Source organism: Acanthopagrus latus, chromosome 4 (genome assembly GCF_904848185.1).
Source record: "Acanthopagrus latus isolate v.2019 chromosome 4, fAcaLat1.1, whole genome shotgun sequence".
NCBI lineage: Eukaryota > Metazoa > Chordata > Actinopteri > Spariformes > Sparidae > Acanthopagrus > Acanthopagrus latus.
Window position 1 is genome coordinate 4,034,984 of NC_051042.1, and position 18,186 is coordinate 4,053,169.

The 18,186-nt window shown below is 44.0% G+C and overlaps 1 protein-coding gene across 14 annotated transcripts in view; it reads right to left on the bottom strand.

Moving 5' to 3' along the window:
• Window positions 1-5,515: 5,515 nt before the first annotated feature.
• LOC119018430 overlaps window positions 5,516-18,186 on the bottom strand; it is a 14,284-nt gene continuing 1,613 nt past the window's right edge. Inside the window, exons 4-21 of one of the 14 annotated variants that reach the window (XM_037096090.1) lie at window positions 17,997-18,095; window positions 17,796-17,859; window positions 17,511-17,614; window positions 17,147-17,419; window positions 16,652-16,745; window positions 16,454-16,521; window positions 16,104-16,319; window positions 15,938-15,976; window positions 15,690-15,818; window positions 15,521-15,598; window positions 15,277-15,399; window positions 15,099-15,179; window positions 14,935-15,018; window positions 14,819-14,827; window positions 14,639-14,719; window positions 6,893-6,919; window positions 5,894-5,975; window positions 5,749-5,807 (exon numbers count right to left, since the gene is read on the bottom strand). In XM_037096090.1, coding sequence (XP_036951985.1) covers window positions 5,967-5,975; window positions 6,893-6,919; window positions 14,639-14,719; window positions 14,819-14,827; window positions 14,935-15,018; window positions 15,099-15,179; window positions 15,277-15,399; window positions 15,521-15,598; window positions 15,690-15,818; window positions 15,938-15,976; window positions 16,104-16,319; window positions 16,454-16,521; window positions 16,652-16,745; window positions 17,147-17,419; window positions 17,511-17,614; window positions 17,796-17,859; window positions 17,997-18,095 — 1,578 coding nt within the window. In that variant the 3' untranslated portion in view covers window positions 5,749-5,807; window positions 5,894-5,966. Of the gene's footprint in view, window positions 5,808-5,893; window positions 12,672-14,105; window positions 14,236-14,638; window positions 14,720-14,814; window positions 14,828-14,934; window positions 15,019-15,098; window positions 15,180-15,276; window positions 15,400-15,520; window positions 15,599-15,689; window positions 15,819-15,937; window positions 15,977-16,103; window positions 16,320-16,453; window positions 16,522-16,651; window positions 16,746-17,146; window positions 17,420-17,510; window positions 17,615-17,795; window positions 17,860-17,996; window positions 18,096-18,186 lie in introns of those variants that run through there. The other 13 variants (XM_037096096.1, XM_037096092.1, XM_037096087.1 and 10 more) reach the window with 13 other exon arrangements.

Genomic DNA, 18,186 nt, shown 5'->3' on the forward strand with positions numbered 1-18,186 from the left:
GATAATTTGGACTTCTATGTACATTTTACAGTTCGAATGGTGTGTCTAGGTCAACGTATGCCAGAGCAAGAGACGTTTGAATAATGTTGAAGATTTGCAACTTTTTTGACCTCGTCCCATTCATTCCTTATGGGAGATGTTTGGTAGTTTTTCGCGTCTTACGACGCGAAAAATTGATATTCTGGAAAACTGAATGATAGCATACCGAGTCAGATCGAGCCGCACGTTTTGATGTATTGTTTGTTTGTGTGCGCTCAACGGTGTGGGACGAGTTAGCGACAGAAAAACTGGCTCTCAATGTACAGTGGATTGTAAAATAAACAGAGAGATAGAGGGAGAGACAGACAGACAGACAGACAGACAGACAGACAGACAAACAGATGGATAAAGAGAAACAGAGACAGACAGAGAGAAAGACAGAGACAGACAGATAGAGAGAGAGAGAGAGAGATAGAGAGAGAGGCAGACAGACAGATACAGAGATATATATATATATAGAGAGAGAGAGAGACAGACAGATAGATAGAGAGAGACAAACAGAAAGAGAGAGAGAGAGAGACAGACAGATAGATAGAAAGAGAGAGAGAGAAAGAGACAGACAGGTAGAGAGAGACAGAGACAGACAGATAAAGAGAGATAGACAGACAGACAGACAGACAGGTAGAAAGATAGAGAGAGAGAGAGAGAGAGAGAGAGACAGAAAGACAGATAGAGAGAGACAGACAGTCAGATAGAGAGAGAGAGAGAGAGAGACAGACAGATAGAGACAGACAGATAAAGAGAGATATATGCATAGACAGACAGGTAGAGAGAGACAGAGACAGACAGATAGAGAGAGAGAGGCAGACAGACAGACAGGTAGAAAGATAGATAGAGAGAGAGAGAGAGAGAGAGAGAGACAGAAAGACAGATAGAGAGAGACAGACAGTCAGATAGAGAGAGAGAGAGACAGACAGATAGAGACAGACAGATAAAGAGAGACATATGCATAGACAGACAGATAGAGAGAGAGAGACAGACAGACTGTCTGTGCTTGCCCAGCTGATCTCGGTTGCCACGGTGATCGTGCTGACCCCCCCCCGCTAACGGACTGGCACGGCTGTTTCTCAGCCCTTTCAGCCTCACATGCAGGACATCAAACTGGTGCTATATTTTCAAAACCATACATGATAGCAGCAAATTTTTTTCACGATCAAGCCAGAAATGCCTTAAAGAACACGCTCACCAAGTTTCGTGGTCCTCGTGTCCGAAATGTGGTAACACGAGCGAGTTGAAAAAGGGTGCAGTTTTGAAAATCCTCTTCACGATTAACATTGGAGTGAATGGAGGAAGTGAGAGCTACTCTGGTCGGTCAGAGGCAGATGATTCAAAAACCGTAAATCCGACCGAAAAAGCGGACACATTGTGAGAGAGAAGACAAGTGTGGCTAAAACTCTGGAAAATATCACTGTTTTTGAGCATAATTTGTGGCCGGGATCGTCACGGAAAGAGAAAATTTCTGAGTGTTTTTTTGAGGCTCTCTCACTCTGTCAGTTGGTCTCCTGCACTCTGCTGCGCGAACATTCCGCCATACACACTCATTGAAAACCCTGAATTTTCCCCAAATCACTCATCATCGTTAAAGGGTCAGAGTTCAAAAACTATACATCGTAGTTAAAAAGTTCAAATACAACTTAATTAGTCGAGACTTGTGCCTACGTTTTAAAGTTAGAATGGTGTTTCTAGGCGCACGTATGCCAGAGCAGGAGATGTTTGAATAACGTTGCAGATTTGTGACGTTTTTGACCCCGTCCCATTCATTCCTTATGGGAAATTTTTCGCAGTTTTTCGCGTCTTACGACGCGAAAAATCCGAATTTCAAAAATCTGAATGATAGCATACCGAGTCAGATCAGGACGCACGTTTTGATATATTTTTTGTTTGTGTGCGACAAACGGTGCGGGACTAGTTAGCTGCCGAAAAAGAGCGGGAGGATGAAAAATAACTAGACAATTCCCCGCCGGGGAATCGCGAGAGTGGGCTGTGCGCTTTGCCCCGGGTCGAAAAAACTACGAAAGCTAAGGCAAAAGTATGACATCACGTTGATAATTTGGAGTTTTATCTACATTTGGTAGTTCGAATGGTGTGTCTAGGTCAACGTATGCCAGAGAAGGAGATTTGCGACTTTTTTGACTTCGTCCCATTCATTCCTTATGGGAAATGTTTTGCAGTTTTTCGCGTCTTGCGACGCGAAAAAATTGACATTCTGAAAAACTACATGATAGCATACCAAGTCAGATCGAGCTGCACGTTGTGATCTATTGTTTGTTTGTATGCAGTCAGCGGTGTGGGAAGAGTTAGCGACAGAAAAAGGGCCCTCAATGTACAGTGGGTTGGAAAATAAACACAGAGATAGAGAAAGAGACAGACAGATAGACCGAGAAAGACAGACAGATAGAGAGAGAGAGAAAGACAGAGACAGACAGACAGAGAGACAGAGAGAGAGAGAGAGAGACAGAGACAGACAGACAGAGAGAGACAGACAGATAGAGAGAGATATACGTATGGACAGACAGATAGAGAGAGAAAGATATAGACAGGTAGAGAGAGAGAGAGATAGACAGGTGGAGAGAGAGAGAGAGAGAGAGACAGACAGGTAGAGAGAGAGAGAGACAGACAGATAGAGACAGACAGACAGATAAAGAGAGATATATGTATAGACAGACAGATAGAGAGAGAGAGACAGACAGACTGTCTGTGCCGGCCCAGCTGATCTTGGTTGCCACGGTGATCGTTGCTGAGGCGCCGGCGCCCCCCCCCCCCCCCCCCCCGCTCCCCGGTAACGGACTGGGACTGCTGTTTCTCAGCCCTTTCAGCCTCACATGCAGGACGTCAAACTGGTGCTATATATTCAAAACCATACATGATAGCAGCAAAAAATTTTCACGGTCAAGCCAGAAATGCCTTAAAGAGCACGCTCACCAAGTTTCATGGTCCTGGTGTCAGAAATGTGGAAATGCCAGCGAGTTGAAAAAGGGTGCAGTTTCGAAAATCCTCTTCCCGATTAACATTGGAGTAAATGGAGCCAGTGAGAGCTCCTCTGGTCGGTCAGAGGCAGATGATTCAAAAACCGTAAATCCGACCGAAAAAGTGGACACATTGTGAGAGAGAAGACAAGTGTGGCTACAACTCTGGAAAATATCACTGTTTTTGAGCGTAATTTGTGGCCGGGATCATCACGGAAAGAGAAAATTTCTGAGGTTTTTTTTGAGTCTCTCTCACTCTGTCAGTTGGTCTCCTGCACTCTGCTGCGCGAACATTCCGCCATACACACTCATTGAAAACCCTGAATTTTCCCCAAATCACTCATCGTCGTTAAAGGGTCAGAGTTCAAAAACTATACATCGTAGGAAAAAAGTTCAAATACAACTTAAATAGTCGAGACTTGTGCCTACGTTTTAAAGTTGGAATGGTGTTTCTAGGCGCACGTATGCCAGAGCAGGAGATGTTTGAATAACGTTGCAGATTTGCGACGTTTTTGACCCCGTCCCATTCATTCCTTATGGGAAATTTTTCGCAGTTTTTCGCGTCTTACGACGCGAAAAATTCGAATTTCAAAAATCTGAATGATAGCATACCGAGTCAGATCGAGACGCACGTTTTGATATAGTTTTTGTTTGGGTGCGACAAACGGTGCGAGACAAGTTAACTGCCAAAAAATCACGGGAGGATGAAAAATAATAACTAGACAATTCCCCGCCGGGGAATCGCGAGAGTGGGCTGTGCGCTTTGCCCCGTGACGAAAAAGCAAACATGGTATCGGCAAAATTTCTCCACCATCAAGCGGGAATGGCCTTAATTAACACAGTCACCAAGTTTTGTGGTCCCAGTTTGAGAAATGTGGCAATAGGAGCGAGTTACAGAAGGGTGCAGTTTTGCAAATCCTCTTCCTGATTTACAATGGAGTTAATGGGACAGTTGAGACCTACTCTTGTTGGTTAGGGGCCGATAATTCTAAAACCGTGAATCCCACCGAGAAAATAGACACATTGGGAGAAAGAAGACAAGTGTGGCTACAACTCTGGAAAATTTCACTGTTTTTGAGTGAAATTTGTGGCTGGGAGCGTCATCTAAAGAGAAAATTTCCCTTACCATCTTTTAAGGGCCAGCATTCAAAAACTACACAGTATAAGAAACTAGACAATTCCCCGCCGGGGAATCGCGAGAGTGGGCTGTGCGCTTTGCCCCGGGTCGAAAAAACTATGAAAGCTACCAAAAAAGTTGAATGCCACATTGATAATTTGGACTTGTATCCACATTTTAAACTTCGAATGGTGTGTCCAGGTTAAAGTATGCCAGAGATGTCGATGTCTGAAAAACAAAGTTTCATTTTTTTTCACTCAGCCCCATTCACTGTCAATGGGAAATGAGGATTGTCAAAGGTATGATACTACAATGCAATGCTACAACGTGTTCATTTCACCACCTACCATTCATTCTCAGCGTCTTCATCTTTTCATTGTTAAAAACTAAAACTAAACTTGCAAATAATAATTCAACAGGCATACACCGACATCTTGTAACAGAGATGACATTTATTTCTCTCCAAAAAACAAGCACAGGAGGCCTTCTTCCTGGAGGTCTTCATCCTGAGTCTGAGAGTTGTTGTCTCTTCAGTGGAGAGTGAGACACGAATTAGTTCAAAATCATCGTGTGAACATTTGAAGAGAAAACAGTATTACTTCCCTTATTTTTGCTGCAGTCCTCTGGAGGTCTTCTTCCTGGATCACTTTTGTTAGATTTAAAGGACATTAATTAGTTACAGGTTCGAAAGACTGATGTAAACATTTTAAGTGAAAGTTGAGAATTAAAGGAAACATTACTTCCCTTATTGTTGCTGCAGTCCTCTGGAGGTCTTCTTCCTGTAGTCTGTATACATTTTGCCAGATTGAAAAGACAAATTAGTTACAGGTTCGAAAGACTGATGTAAACATTTTAAGTGAAAGTTGAGAATTAAAGGAAACATTACTTCCCTTACTGTTGCTGCAGTCCTCTGGAGGTCTTCTTCCTGTAGTCTGTATACATTTTGCCAGATTGAAAAGACAAATTAGTTACAGGTTCGAAAGACTGATGTAAACATTTTAAGTGAAAGTTGAGAATTAAAGGAAACATTACTTCCCTTATTGTTGCTGCAGTCCTCTGGAGGTCTTCTTCCTGTAGTCTGTATACATTTTGCCAGATTGAAAAGACATAAATTAGTTACAGGTTCAAAAGACTGATGGAAACATTTGAAGTGAAAGTTGAGAATTAAAGGAAACATTACTTCCCTTATTGTTGCTGCAGTCCTCTGGAGGTCTTCTTCCTGTAGTCTGTATACATTTTGCCAGATTGAAAAGACAAATTAGTTACAGGTTCGAAAGACTGATGTAAACATTTTAAGTGAAAGTTGAGAATTAAAGGAAACATTACTTCCCTTATTGTTGCTGCAGTCCTCTGGAGGTCTTCTTCTTGTAGTCTGTATACATTTTGCCAGATTGAAAAGACATAAATTAGTTACAGGTTCAAAAGACTGATGGAAACATTTGAAGTGAAAGTTGAGAATTAAAGGAAACATTACTTCCCTTATTGTTGCTGCAGTCCTCTGGAGGTCTTCTTCTTGTAGTCTGTATAAATTTTGCCAGATTGAAAAGACATAAATTAGTTACAGGTTCAAAAGACTGATGTAAACATTTTAAGTGAAAGCTGAGAATTTAATGAAATATTACTTCCCGTATTTTCTTCTGGGTTGTTGTCTTTGCTGGAGAGAGGGTCCTTCTCACTGGATCATCCTAGAAAGACAATGACATCATCAAGTTAAATCACTCAATGCAAGTCAATCACTTAAAAAACAAAAAACAAAAAGAGACATACTTACTTTGTTATGCACCTGGTTTGACATGCAGCTTGGTCTGCATCTCTCTGACACTCCTACACTACATTAGCTAAGATTAGCGTAGCTAATGTGGTGACAACAACCCAGCAGAAAAAAACAAAAAAACAAAAAAAACACAATAAAAAAAAAACAATTACATTACATGAATAATAAAAGAAAAACACATGATTCATTAAACATACATCCTTAAATTACATAATTACATGATCAATTATGTAAGCTTAGCTTAGCCAATGTAATTCTTACATGAGCTTAGCTATTACATTGCAGCTTACATCATATCTTACACATGCCATTCTCATCTAAATAGATGAGAACATCATGAGTTAAGATTTTACAATGTCAATAAATACATGATAAATATATTAAAAAAATGTTTAAAGGCATTTACAAAATTATTAATTACAAAACATTTAACACACTGGCCCGGTCGTTATCATCTCAAGAGATAATAAGAACATGAAAAAAGTTGCTGACCCCATTCTAAAATAAACAAATACATACATACACATTTACATTATACAATTAAACTATTTCCAGCCAAGACATGCCACTGCAACCACATACATATGAAAAACAATTACATAAGACTAAAACACACTAAAAGACTAAACAAGACCAAATAGTGAAATAAATGACATCAATCACTAGTGAGCAAATCTCCGAGTGCAAATGAAGCAAGCCCCCTGGTACCTGCCTAACTCCAAACTAAACCTAACTATCTTCTGAGACGTGCTGGGCTCGAGGCTTCTTTAAAGCAAAACTTCAGTAAACCTCAGCCAAATGACCAAGGCCCTGAAATGCTCGCCCCCACCAGAGAAACATGTCTCCACCCAGGATTGCCTCGAAAATAAAAAAGGCAAAATAACAAATAGTACACCGACGGAAGGACAGATTGCTCTGCCCAGCTGGCACACTCCCTAACTAACCAGGGAGATCAACCACAAACTGAAATCAGAAACACTCGGATGCTATACTCACCCGGAGAGGACCACAGCTCCTGGTACACTGTAAAAACGTGGCACAACAGGTCTTGGACGTAACAGCTGGAGATAAGTCATTACTCAGTCAAAATACAATAAACTGGACTGTGGTAACTGTAATATGTTTGGAGAACACCTGATTGAAGACATTTATCAGGATGTGAAATGTAAATGTGATCAATCAGTGTGTTCTTTTCGGTCGTCGAATTTGCTACTAATTGAGTGTAACCTCTGGACTGAAACAAATCTTTGATACTTTTTTTTCCCTTTGAAAGGTGGTCCTCATTAAAATCGCCACAAACAATGATGGGCTGGTGATTTAACATGTCCAATGAGTCCAAGAGGTTTTTCAAGTTTTGGAGAAAGATTCCCAGTTGAAAACTTGGCGGTTTGTACACAGTCGCTATTAGCACTTTGACTGGAGCCTCAATTTTAAGGACAACAAACTCCAAATCAGTGACCTGTTGCATGTACCTGCGAGGCTCTGCTTGCACAGTGTCTCTACAGTACATCGCAACTCCACCTCCCTCTTTTTTGGCCATGTTCACACAGCTGTTGTAAGACAGCTGTCTGCTACGTGTGAACATGGTGTACCCCTCCAATTGAAAAATTTCAGCTACAGAGGACCCTGACAAATGTGTCTCTGTAAGGCAAAGCACATCTGCTTGTTGGAGCTCGTGATGTGCTTTCAGGTCCACCATGTGACATGGCAGACCCTGCGTGTTGTGGTGGACAATTGTCAAAACCTTTGGCGTTTGTTGTATAGATTTCAAAAACGTTAACAATGGTCTACAGCTCTGGAAAGATGCATGAGGCATACTTTCCAGGGCTGTCTTGATCTTGGGGTCAGCATAAATTTTTTTCTCATCAAAGTCAAGGATGGTGAGACCTTGAAGCGAGGTTGTGCGGCTGAGCGCAACGTACGCCATACCAGGTTCAAAAACACGCTTCAGACACACAACCGCCGACGGCATGGTCATTCCTTGAACTTTGTGGGCCGTGCAAGCAAAAGCTAATTTCATGGGGAACTGCCGGCGAACAACCCCTTTCTTGTTACTTAGGTTCTCCTCAGATCTTTCGATGTACACCGAGTCATCTGAGGGACCTAAGATTTTTTTGCGGTATCTCTGTCCTGCTGTAGGATTGTCCAGCAGGAGTCCAATCATCTTCACGCCTTCCGGTTCTCTAATTACAATGTTAGAAATGGTTCCAAATGTACCGTTCACAAGGCCGTCTTCCACATCTAAATTTCGGATCAACATAACGCGTACTCCTTGAGCAGCCATTATGTTGTCGGGCAAATCTCGCTTGTGTCCTTTAATTTCCCCAGACACAAACGTCATGCAGCCAGTTCTGGGGTCTTTTCGAAAATCACGAGCTGCAACGCCAATCGCATCCTTGTAGGAAGCAGTTACGATGTCGGCGTTGTGACGGTCTACTTCTTTGTTTGTGGCGTAGATGTGTAGACTCAGTGCTGGGCAATGCTGACTATCAGCCACTGCCTGCATAAGCAAGAGCCTGTCTTCATCTAACAAAGAATCTTCCTTTTGCTTCACCCTGAGACGGTTCAAGAGTTCAGCAAAAGCTCGATCTTCTTTCTGTCGCATGATCTCTGTCAGGGTGACCATTTTGAAGTTATCCTTCCAGAGATCAAACTCAGTCTCCTCGTACACACACAGTGGCTTGGCTTTACCAAGGGGCGGCAGTTGATAAAAGTCACCTACAGCAAGGACAGACATGCCTCCAAATGGCTTCCGATTACCCCTGATCTGCTGAAATCGCCAATGCACGTAGGCAAATAGCTCTTTAGAGACCATGGATATCTCATCGATGATGAGAATCTCAGCATTCGCCAGTGTTGCTCTGACTTCGTCGAGTGCATTCCCAAGACCTTGATAAGGTGGCTTCAAGGACCTTGGTAATTTGAGAATGGAGTGCAACGTGTTGCCTGATATGTTAAATGCTGCTGTACCTGTGAATGCGGTCAGCAGCACTGCGGGTTGGGACATGTCTGCGTGGTCCCGAAATCTCGGGAGCTCGCGCAGAATTCTCGTTGCCTCGTGGTGAATGCACTTAATCACATGCGATTTGCCACATCCAGCCCCTCCCGACAGGAAGTAATAAAATGGTTCTGGATTGTGGCCCCAGACTAGTTCAAAGCACCACTGTCGAACACTGTAGAAAACGGAAGCCTGAGTTTCGTTCAGACTTTGGTACATTTTCCTAACAAAGTCTGGACTCAACGCTGGAGCATCTATTCTAGGCATAGAGCTCCCCTTTTCCTTCTTAGTGCCAAATTCTGGGACATCTTCACCGTTTTGCTCCTGATCGCAAGGTTCACATTCAGCCAGGCACTCCAGCCGGTCAACTTCAACTTCGGGCGCGAAAGAGTTCCAAGCATTCACGAGAGGACCGCACACCTGAAGCTGTTGAAACGCAGCTTCCATGTTTTTTCCTTGGCCCTCATAACGTTTTTTGTTGTGCCTCACTATTTCCTCTACTCTCATACCCCACTTGTCGCTACACTTATAAAACTCTTCATAAGTGGGGTACGCTTCATCTCTCAGATCGGCGTCGGATCGATGTGGGAGATAAAGTTTCAGCAATCTTCTATAAAACTTCTCTGGAGTTTTTTCCTCAGAGAAGCGAGTAAATCTAATGATTGCTGGTTTTCCTACGGTTCTCTTTAGAATAAATCCTTCATCGTTCAACAATGGAAGGGCATTCGGGCTTTCCGTTTGCCGGCCGTAGACTACCCTGTAGTCTGACGCGAACTCGGCCAGGCACATACGTTCAAACTCTCGAGTGAGAGGTCTGTTGACGTATTTTTCAGGCAACCCCGACATCCATACATCCACTGATCCGGGTTCCATTCTTTCCAGTCTACTCATAGGGTGACTCATTTTCAGACCTTCCTCGTCAGTCTGAATAAACACCACGGATCGGGAGCACTTCTTGAGGCGTAAGCTGCAGGTACGGGCTACAGCCTCTTGAGCGCTGACCTCTCTGTGTTTAGAGTAGGCCTGCATAATTTGTTTCATTTCATCGCGCTTGTTAACATCAGATGTCTTTACATCCTTGATGACGTTCTTAAGGAATTCCATCATCTCGTGCTCCGGTTTCGCTACATATGACATCATATACATGATGCAGCTGTAATCGTCTATGACGTACTGGATGTCCATGTTTGCGTTCCACGCTCTAAGCAAATCAGGATTGTAGGCATTAACCCAACAATCATTTGGATGGCGCCTCAGCATCACGACATGGGTGTTTGCCAGGCGCTGCGCGGCGGCAAAGTATTGCTCGTAAGTTAAGTTGCACTGGCAAAGCAAGTCTGTCAAACTGCTGAACGAAGCGCCTGGATCCATAAGCAGATCTCTAACTGGTTGGAGCGTTTGTTTAGCCAATTTTTGCATTTCTGCGAGGGCCCTTTTCTGCTCCTCTATTTGCGCTTCAAAGTCTGCATCATCTTGATCCTCTTTTTGGTAGCAATTAATAGTGGGGGGCCTGGTGATGAATGTTTTATCCATCGGTAGTTTTGGAAAGCCGAACCTGCAGGCTACATTTCCCTTCTTACAGGACTTTGAATGTTTCCTGCTGTGCACCTGAACCTCTGACACTATTTTGTGGAGTTCCGGATCTGTGTCAGGGTCGGGCATTTTGCAACTAATGTATCTATCTATAAATTCCATGACGTGTCTATCGGGGTCCTCTTCAAATTTAGGTGAATCTTTTATCCAAATGAGCATGTGGATGTGCGGGCTTCCCCTGGCTTGGAACTCAACGCGATAAAAATAATCTTCCACTTCACCAATCGGCTGTGAAGGAGAGAGGATGAGATTCGTCATGAGAGCCTCTACTCTCTTTTCAAACATGCGCATTACTGTGATGGGGTTACTTCTCAGAATGTCACATTTTGATTTCCAATCCAAATCTGAAAACAGCCCCTGTTCACCTTGCTGAGCTTTGATGGCCTCTATGAACTCAGGCCATCTCATCTCAGCAGCGGAAAATGTGGCAAAAAATGTTGGTTTTCCAATTTGACGAACCATGGCGTGCACATCTTTAAGCGTTTTATTCCAATAGGCTGGAGTGCCTCTGAGAGGCTGCATGAACCTGGTTGCATCTTGGCTCATGATGAGCCGTTCTACCTCATCCTTGTCCTGGAGCATGACATTGTTAATCCTTCTGCCGTCTTTGGTTTTCGACTTTCCTTTGCGCATTTGTATAGACATACTATTTGTCGCGAGGTGAGTCTCTGTAACAAACTGCGCAAAGAAAAGATAACTCTGGTCACTTGCAAAACGCGTATCTGCAGCAAAGAGCCTAGAATTAAAGTAGAGGCTCGGGGACAGGGAGACGGTTCTAGCTTCATCTAACGTGTTCTCTCCTGTCGGAAATTGTACAGGAAAAGCCATGGCCTCTAACTTTGGTATGGTAAAAAACCCAACCGGTTTGTTGCCTTGCGCGGGTGCAACACTAAATACTCCATCGCCATATGAAAGGATTTCCTGTGCAATGTCGGGAGGCTGCATGCAAGTGTCCAGGGAGAGGCCTGGTCTCAGCTCCTCCTGTTCTTCCTCATCTGCCTCTAACTGTCCCGGCTCGTTTTGACTTTTAAAAATTTCCTCTAAATCGACATCCCGATCTTCTTCTGGGATGCTGGGCTCCTCTTCTTGTCTGAGCTCCTCTTCTTCGATGGGCTCCTCTTCTTCGAGCAGACAGTCAAAAGTTGCAGTCTCATCGATAAACACGTCTTTATATTCTGAATGTGTCTCTTTCAATTTCGCAAGGCCAGCTAGCACATTCTTCATATTAACGTTGTAAAAGTGCTGGTAACCTTTGTATTTAATGTGCCTTTTCAATTTCACTTGAAGCAGCTGCGCTTCTGCTCTGGGCCTTGGGAGACTGTTGACGGTCGCTTCCACCTCTGATGGAACGCACACAACAGCTCCGTGGACTGCTCTCTGTTGGCCTTTTGGCAGAGCAACAATTTTTGCAAATGGCAAGATTTTTGCAATCAGCTGCCTCTCAAGCACATTAAGTGCAGCCAATTCTGGGGGGATGGGCGCCAACTCCAAATTGTTTACGACTGCCATGGGTGGTATGCATCCTCTGCTAAGGTGGCTGTCGCAGGTGTAGCATATCCACTCATGCAGTCTTTCTTGTGGCACAGAGCAAGGGGTAGAGCAGTCACTGTCACAAAAGTGAACATAGTTTCCTGTCAAGCATGCTGCTGCGACTTTTGTGTGTTTACAATATTTTTGTCTTTTGCATTCTTTGACCTGATTAGGAAACATGGTTCTGTTACAAACGGTACAAATATATGTGGGTCCATGTCTAATGGACTCACGAAAGACAGCTATGGCTGCTTCCATCACCGGATCAATCAGGGGCTTGGGGCGGTGGGGCACAATTTGTCTGTATTTTCTCCTGATTCTAAGCGCTCTCTGCATCTTGTAAAATATGCTGAAGGCAGCATTGGTGGCCAATTTGGTTCCTCTCCGCTGGTTACAACGTAGATTAAAACGACGTCTAAATTCCGGATCACTGTGATATCTGAGATTGAAATTTTGCCTTTTCTTTTGGCTATAGCTTTGATCCGTGTTGTATCTCTGAGACATGACAAATTTTTGTCTGCTCTGAAACACTGTATCTGACTGGTATCTTTCTCTACAGTGTTTGTTTTGTCTGGTGCGGAACGTGGCATCTTCCTTGTATCTTTCTCTACAGTGTTTGTTTTGTCTGGTGCGGAACGTGGCATCTTCCTTGTATCTTTCTCTACAGTGTTTGTTTTGTCTGGTGCGGAACGTGGCATCTTCCTTGTATCTATCTCTACAGTGTTTGTTTTGTCTGGTGCGGAACGTGGCATCTTCCTTGTATCTATCTCTACAGTGTTTGTTTTGTCTGGTGCGGAACGTGGCATCTTCCTTGTATCTATCTCTACAGTGTTTGTTTTGTCTGGTGCGGAACGTGGCATCTTCCTTGTATTTCTTTGTGATGCAAGTCTTCCGTTGTCTCCTGAAAGTAGCATTTTCCCTGTATCTTCTGACGAGTTCTTCCTTCTTCTTATCTTGAACATTTTCATAGTAACATTTGAAGGAAAGTAATCACTGATTCTGATGGAGACTGTCTTGGGCATATCTTCTTCTTTGTGCTTGGAGTTTCTTTCTTCTAAATTCTAGACAGCTGCTGTACTTTTTCCATTCATATTCGATTTTTTTCCTTTTTTCTTCACCAGACAGTAATGTGTTTTTTGCTGGCTTGACGCATCGCTCTTCGTCGCCGTTGCTTTGGCAACTTTGTGAAATGTTTTGCTGGTGGTGGTGCAGGAGCCGTCTTGAGGACGCGCTCTGCAGCTGGTGGTGGTGCAGGAGCCGTCTTGAGGACGCGCTCTGCAGCTGGTGGTGGTGCAGGAGCCGTCTTGAGGACGCGCTCTGCTGCTGCTGGTGGTGCAGGAGCCGTCTTGAGGACGCGCTCTGCTGCTGCTGGTGCAGGAGCCGTCTTGAGGACGCGCTCTGCTGCTGCTGGTGCAGGAGCCGTCTTGAGGACGCGCTCTGCTGCTGCTGGTGCAGGAGCCGTCTTGAGGACGCGCTCTGCTGCTGCTGGTGCAGGAGCCGTCTTGAGGACGCGCTCTGCTGCTGCTGGGCGTGGGAGAGCTGTCCTGGATACACTGTGTGCCAGAGATGCCTGAGGGCATTCTCTTGAACCAATGGCTTCGAATGACACCGGCACAAACTCATAACTGGCAGAATGGCCGCGATTTGCAAAGAGTCTGTGCAGGTGTTCAGCCAAGTCACTGATCTCCGAGAAGGTCTTCATAATTGCAGTGCCGTGGGGGTGAGGTAAGCCCATCACATTTCTTGAGTGTGAATCAAACACACCATACCTGCCCGAACGGTCACGGAAAACTGCAATACACTCTGGACTTACTATGACTAAAGCCAGATTAACGTCACCTGACAGACACTCTAATTGTGTGGCAAGGGGCAGATACCAAGCCTGGCTTCCACTGGCTTTCACAAGTCCACACCTGATTTCAGGCATGTGGACATTACACATATCTGTGTCAGTCAGGACTTGTTTGGGCAGTTCTTCCACAGCAAGATGGTCACTGTGGAATCTTTTTTCCCGGATCAGCTGTTGTTTTACACCTACATAAAGTGAATCTCCCTTTGCCAGCACTCTATCAAGGGCAGCAGTGTTAAACTGACAGCCCTCGTTCAGATAAGCCAGAAAAGTCAGGGACATGCAGGTACACTGGTGGTTCCTGGAGAACTTCCTGTACCTCATGTCACTCTGACTATGACTAGCCCTAATACTAGCACTAATTGGCACCTGAAATATAAGATAAATTATAATCATTATCATAAAGGACTACTTATTAGCATAACCGTGAGCATAGTAAGGCTGACAATCTTACACATTACTTGACTTGAACACATCAACACAGATTATTCCATTTTTCAAATTTAAATGTTTTGAGACCATCGTCAACCTTTGTCATCTTGACCAAAGTCTGAAGGAGGCTTTAAAGGACCTTTAAATCTCACACATCCCTTGCTACTACTTGTACTTGTGTCAGACCTTTTACACATGAAAACATTAATATTCAAATTTATACTACAATGGCAGTGTATTAAAACATGTCGCTTACACTTTCATCACTTACATCACCACACTTTCCCTTCAACAAACACTTGTTCACGCCCACAATAAACCTGAATGTAAATGTCTTTACCTCTTTGGAAGGCGAATGAGAGGTGGAGAGCCCATCATCGATGATCCAGGGCCAGCAGGTCGATGAAGGTGTCCAGGCAGTCTGTGATAAGTCATAACACCAGTTAATATTTGGACATGAGGCAACACAATGCAGCAAGTTGATACAAGTTTTCCAAATGTATTTCAATTACTCACTGACATTTGTGAACTGCAGAGAAAGATATGGATATCAGAGATGTTAAATGAAGCAGTTCAATGCAGTTACAGCTGATTTTACAATAAGCGTTCTGTGTGTGTCAGTTGTGGAAGTAATACCTTAGCTGGGCGAGGAGAGTGATAGGCTGCAGCTTTAATGGTCTGGGACAGTCCAGCCGGTGAAGGGGTCTTCAGCCTGGCCATCTGAAAACAAATACCAACAATTCAGTAAAATGAAGACTTTGATGACATTATGAACTTTATTCAATAGAAATAATCTTTACCTTCGCAACCGGTGAACAGCAGGGGGTCGCCGGATCACCCAAACTACAGGACAACCTGACTGGAGGGGATCCAACCAGCTGCTGACACATGAGAACAAATATGTTAAACTTCACGCGTCTCAGTGAACACAATGTGTATTCTGAGTGAGATTGTGTCTTGTGTCAGAGAGTAACATACGTTGGTCACTGAAGTTTGGGTGCGGGGGGGTGTTCCATCCGTGGTCCTGGACCGAGGAACCGGGCTGGAGGGGCCGTCGTCCTCCAGTCTCCGTGACAGCCTGGCTGGAGGGGATCCAACCTGCTGTTGACAGATGAGAACAAATATGTTAAAATTTAGACAGAGTGGACAATGTAGTTATGTCTCCATGAAGACACCATTTCAACTGTAAACATTGACTATGTGCGTCAGTTGTGTAACATACGTTGTTCACAGGAGACTGGTGGCGGGGGGGGCGTCTCTCCGTGGTCCTATGACGCCTGGCTGCCACTGGGGAGGCCACCTGCACCGTCAAATAAAACATAGAACCAGTAACTGAAGGGACCAAGGAGAAACGTTATAATACAGCTGAGAAGCGATGTCACACAATTTACCTTCTTGCGCGCTGGAGGAGATGGGACGTCCACCACGTCAGACAGCTGAGAAGGAGACACTTCCTCCATAGCACAAAGGGTCGTGCTACTGAACCACCGTGGGTTCAGTGGAAGGAAGGACTCCTTCTCCTGTGGAAGACAAAACACCAAAGACAAATGAATATTTGTCAGGTCAAATACACAAAGTTTAAATACTAACCAGTTAACTTGTTGTGAAAAAAACAACAAAAAAAAGAAAAATAACTCACCTGCTGCTGAGCCACGCTGGCCGGACCAGGAACCTGCGGCTGGGAAAGCACATCACATATTTGATTAAATAGGTGCTTTTTAGTTATGACTGTGAACCAAAATGTACACAAACACATGTAAAGACACATAATATAATAATAAATAAAAAAGAAAAACCCTACTAACCTTGCTGCTCTGACCAACGACCTTCCACTGGAAGGGGTCAGGAGACAGAGGAGCACGTACCTCTCCCTTCACAACCAGCTTAGGAGAAACCTTCCTAAGCGGCTGTGAAGGAGTAGGAGACACCGGGGGAGGTGGAGGTGTCTCGAGGAACTGCTCGGTGGAGGCCCACAGCAGCTGGGTGAGAATCCCCATCCCCTCACGGTCGCTCAGGTGAACCTGCAGACATGACAATACAAATCCATTTACAGACAGTTTAACTTCAAAAGGTAGCTCGTGTCGACTGTTTCATATCGACACACAAGAAATTATAGCAAATTAGACCTTTCCTATCACACAGATACTCTACTTACGCCGTCTCTGCTCCACAGATCCAAGCGCGTACGGGGGAAGTACTCCTCCGCAGAGAAGTACCTCAAACCTAAAAACATTTAAAAAAAAAAAAAATAGTCATTACAATATTCACACATGTATGACTAAGTTCATCACAGACATTTTTAAGTACATTTCTTTTACTTGGGCTAATTGACAAGATATTTTTTGTTACCTACCCATACGAGCTGTCACGCGATGGTACGCATGGCGAAGGGCCCTCTGGTGCTCCTCATCCTCGTTCAGGCGGGGAGGAAAGTCCACCACAAAGACCTGTAGGAAACAAAATTTTAGAAAACACCAACTGACAGTTTCATTCAAAATCACACACACCATATTTAGTACACATTTTTGAAAGCTCATACAATTAATCTTATTAAAGTAGTCAATGTACTACTAGTGTTGTTTAACTACTAAGAATACAGGACAAGCGAGACATGAAATAAATGCTTACCTCCGGCCAGCGGCTCCTCACAGCAGTGAGGAATCGGGCGTAGTCAAAATTTTAGAAAACACCAACTGACAGTTTCATTCAAAAATCACACACACACCATATTTAGTACACATTTTTGAAAGCTCATACAATTAATCTTATTAAAAAGTAGCTAATGTACTACTAGTGTTGTTTAACTACTAAGAATACAGGACAAGCAAGACATGAAATAAAAGCCTACCTTCGACCAGCGGCTCCTCACAGCGGTGAGGAATCGGGCGTAGTCGACGGCTGCCTCGTCGACGGTCCTGCTCGCGGTCAGGTTGTTGCTAGGAGCAAGAACACAAACAGCATCAGGGTCTTGAGGAACCTTAGCGTGTAGGACCTCAGTGCGCAGCTGAGAAGCATGGGCCCCAGGGGTCGACATGATACCAAAAGAAAACTTTCCTTCTGGCATCTTGGCGAAGCGGTCCACGATGGCCCGGAGATGGGAGTCCCCAACAATCAGAACAAACTGCAACAAAAAAGAAAATTTCATTAGCATGAAAATCATTAATCCCTCTCAAGATCAATTACTTCCTTCATAAACTGGACAATAATAGCACCTGCTTGCCAGGAGACTCCGGTGGGATGACCAACTTGTGGCTCCGTCCAGTGAGCTTCGAAGTTGGCCACGTCTTCACCCGATGGCGGTAACCGGTACCGCGGCCTGTTTGGTAAAGTACAAAACAGATAAAAGGTTAAACTGATGAAGGAAAGGCTACTAGGAAATATCAACAATCACTTGTTTATACCAGTAAAAAAGTACAGGAAAACCTGTTTAAAAAGTTCAATATTGATGATGAATTAATTCATTGATCACTTAGGGATAAAAACAAGTAGATACTTACGTGCACGAACTTGCACATCCTCCGGGCTCCAGAAAGGCTTGGCTGGGGGTGAAGATCCAACTGCCTGATGACAGATTAAAGACAAAAAAAATTATAAATTAACGATAATCATAACAACAAGCATAAGATAAAGACATACAAGTTAAAACAAAATATAATAAAACATGTCTCATTGTGTGTGTGTGTGAGGTAGGAACATACGTTGCCGACTGGAGCTCGGGAGCAGGGGGGGTGGGTCTCCCTGGTCCTCTTGGTCCTTGACCCTCTGGAAGGCTCCTCTCCAGCCGGGGGGGACACCGTCTGATGAAACATTAACATCAAAAGACATGGCAGACATTCAGAACTCAGCAGTTCAGGAGAAAGCAATAGATGCAACATTTCTACAGCCATT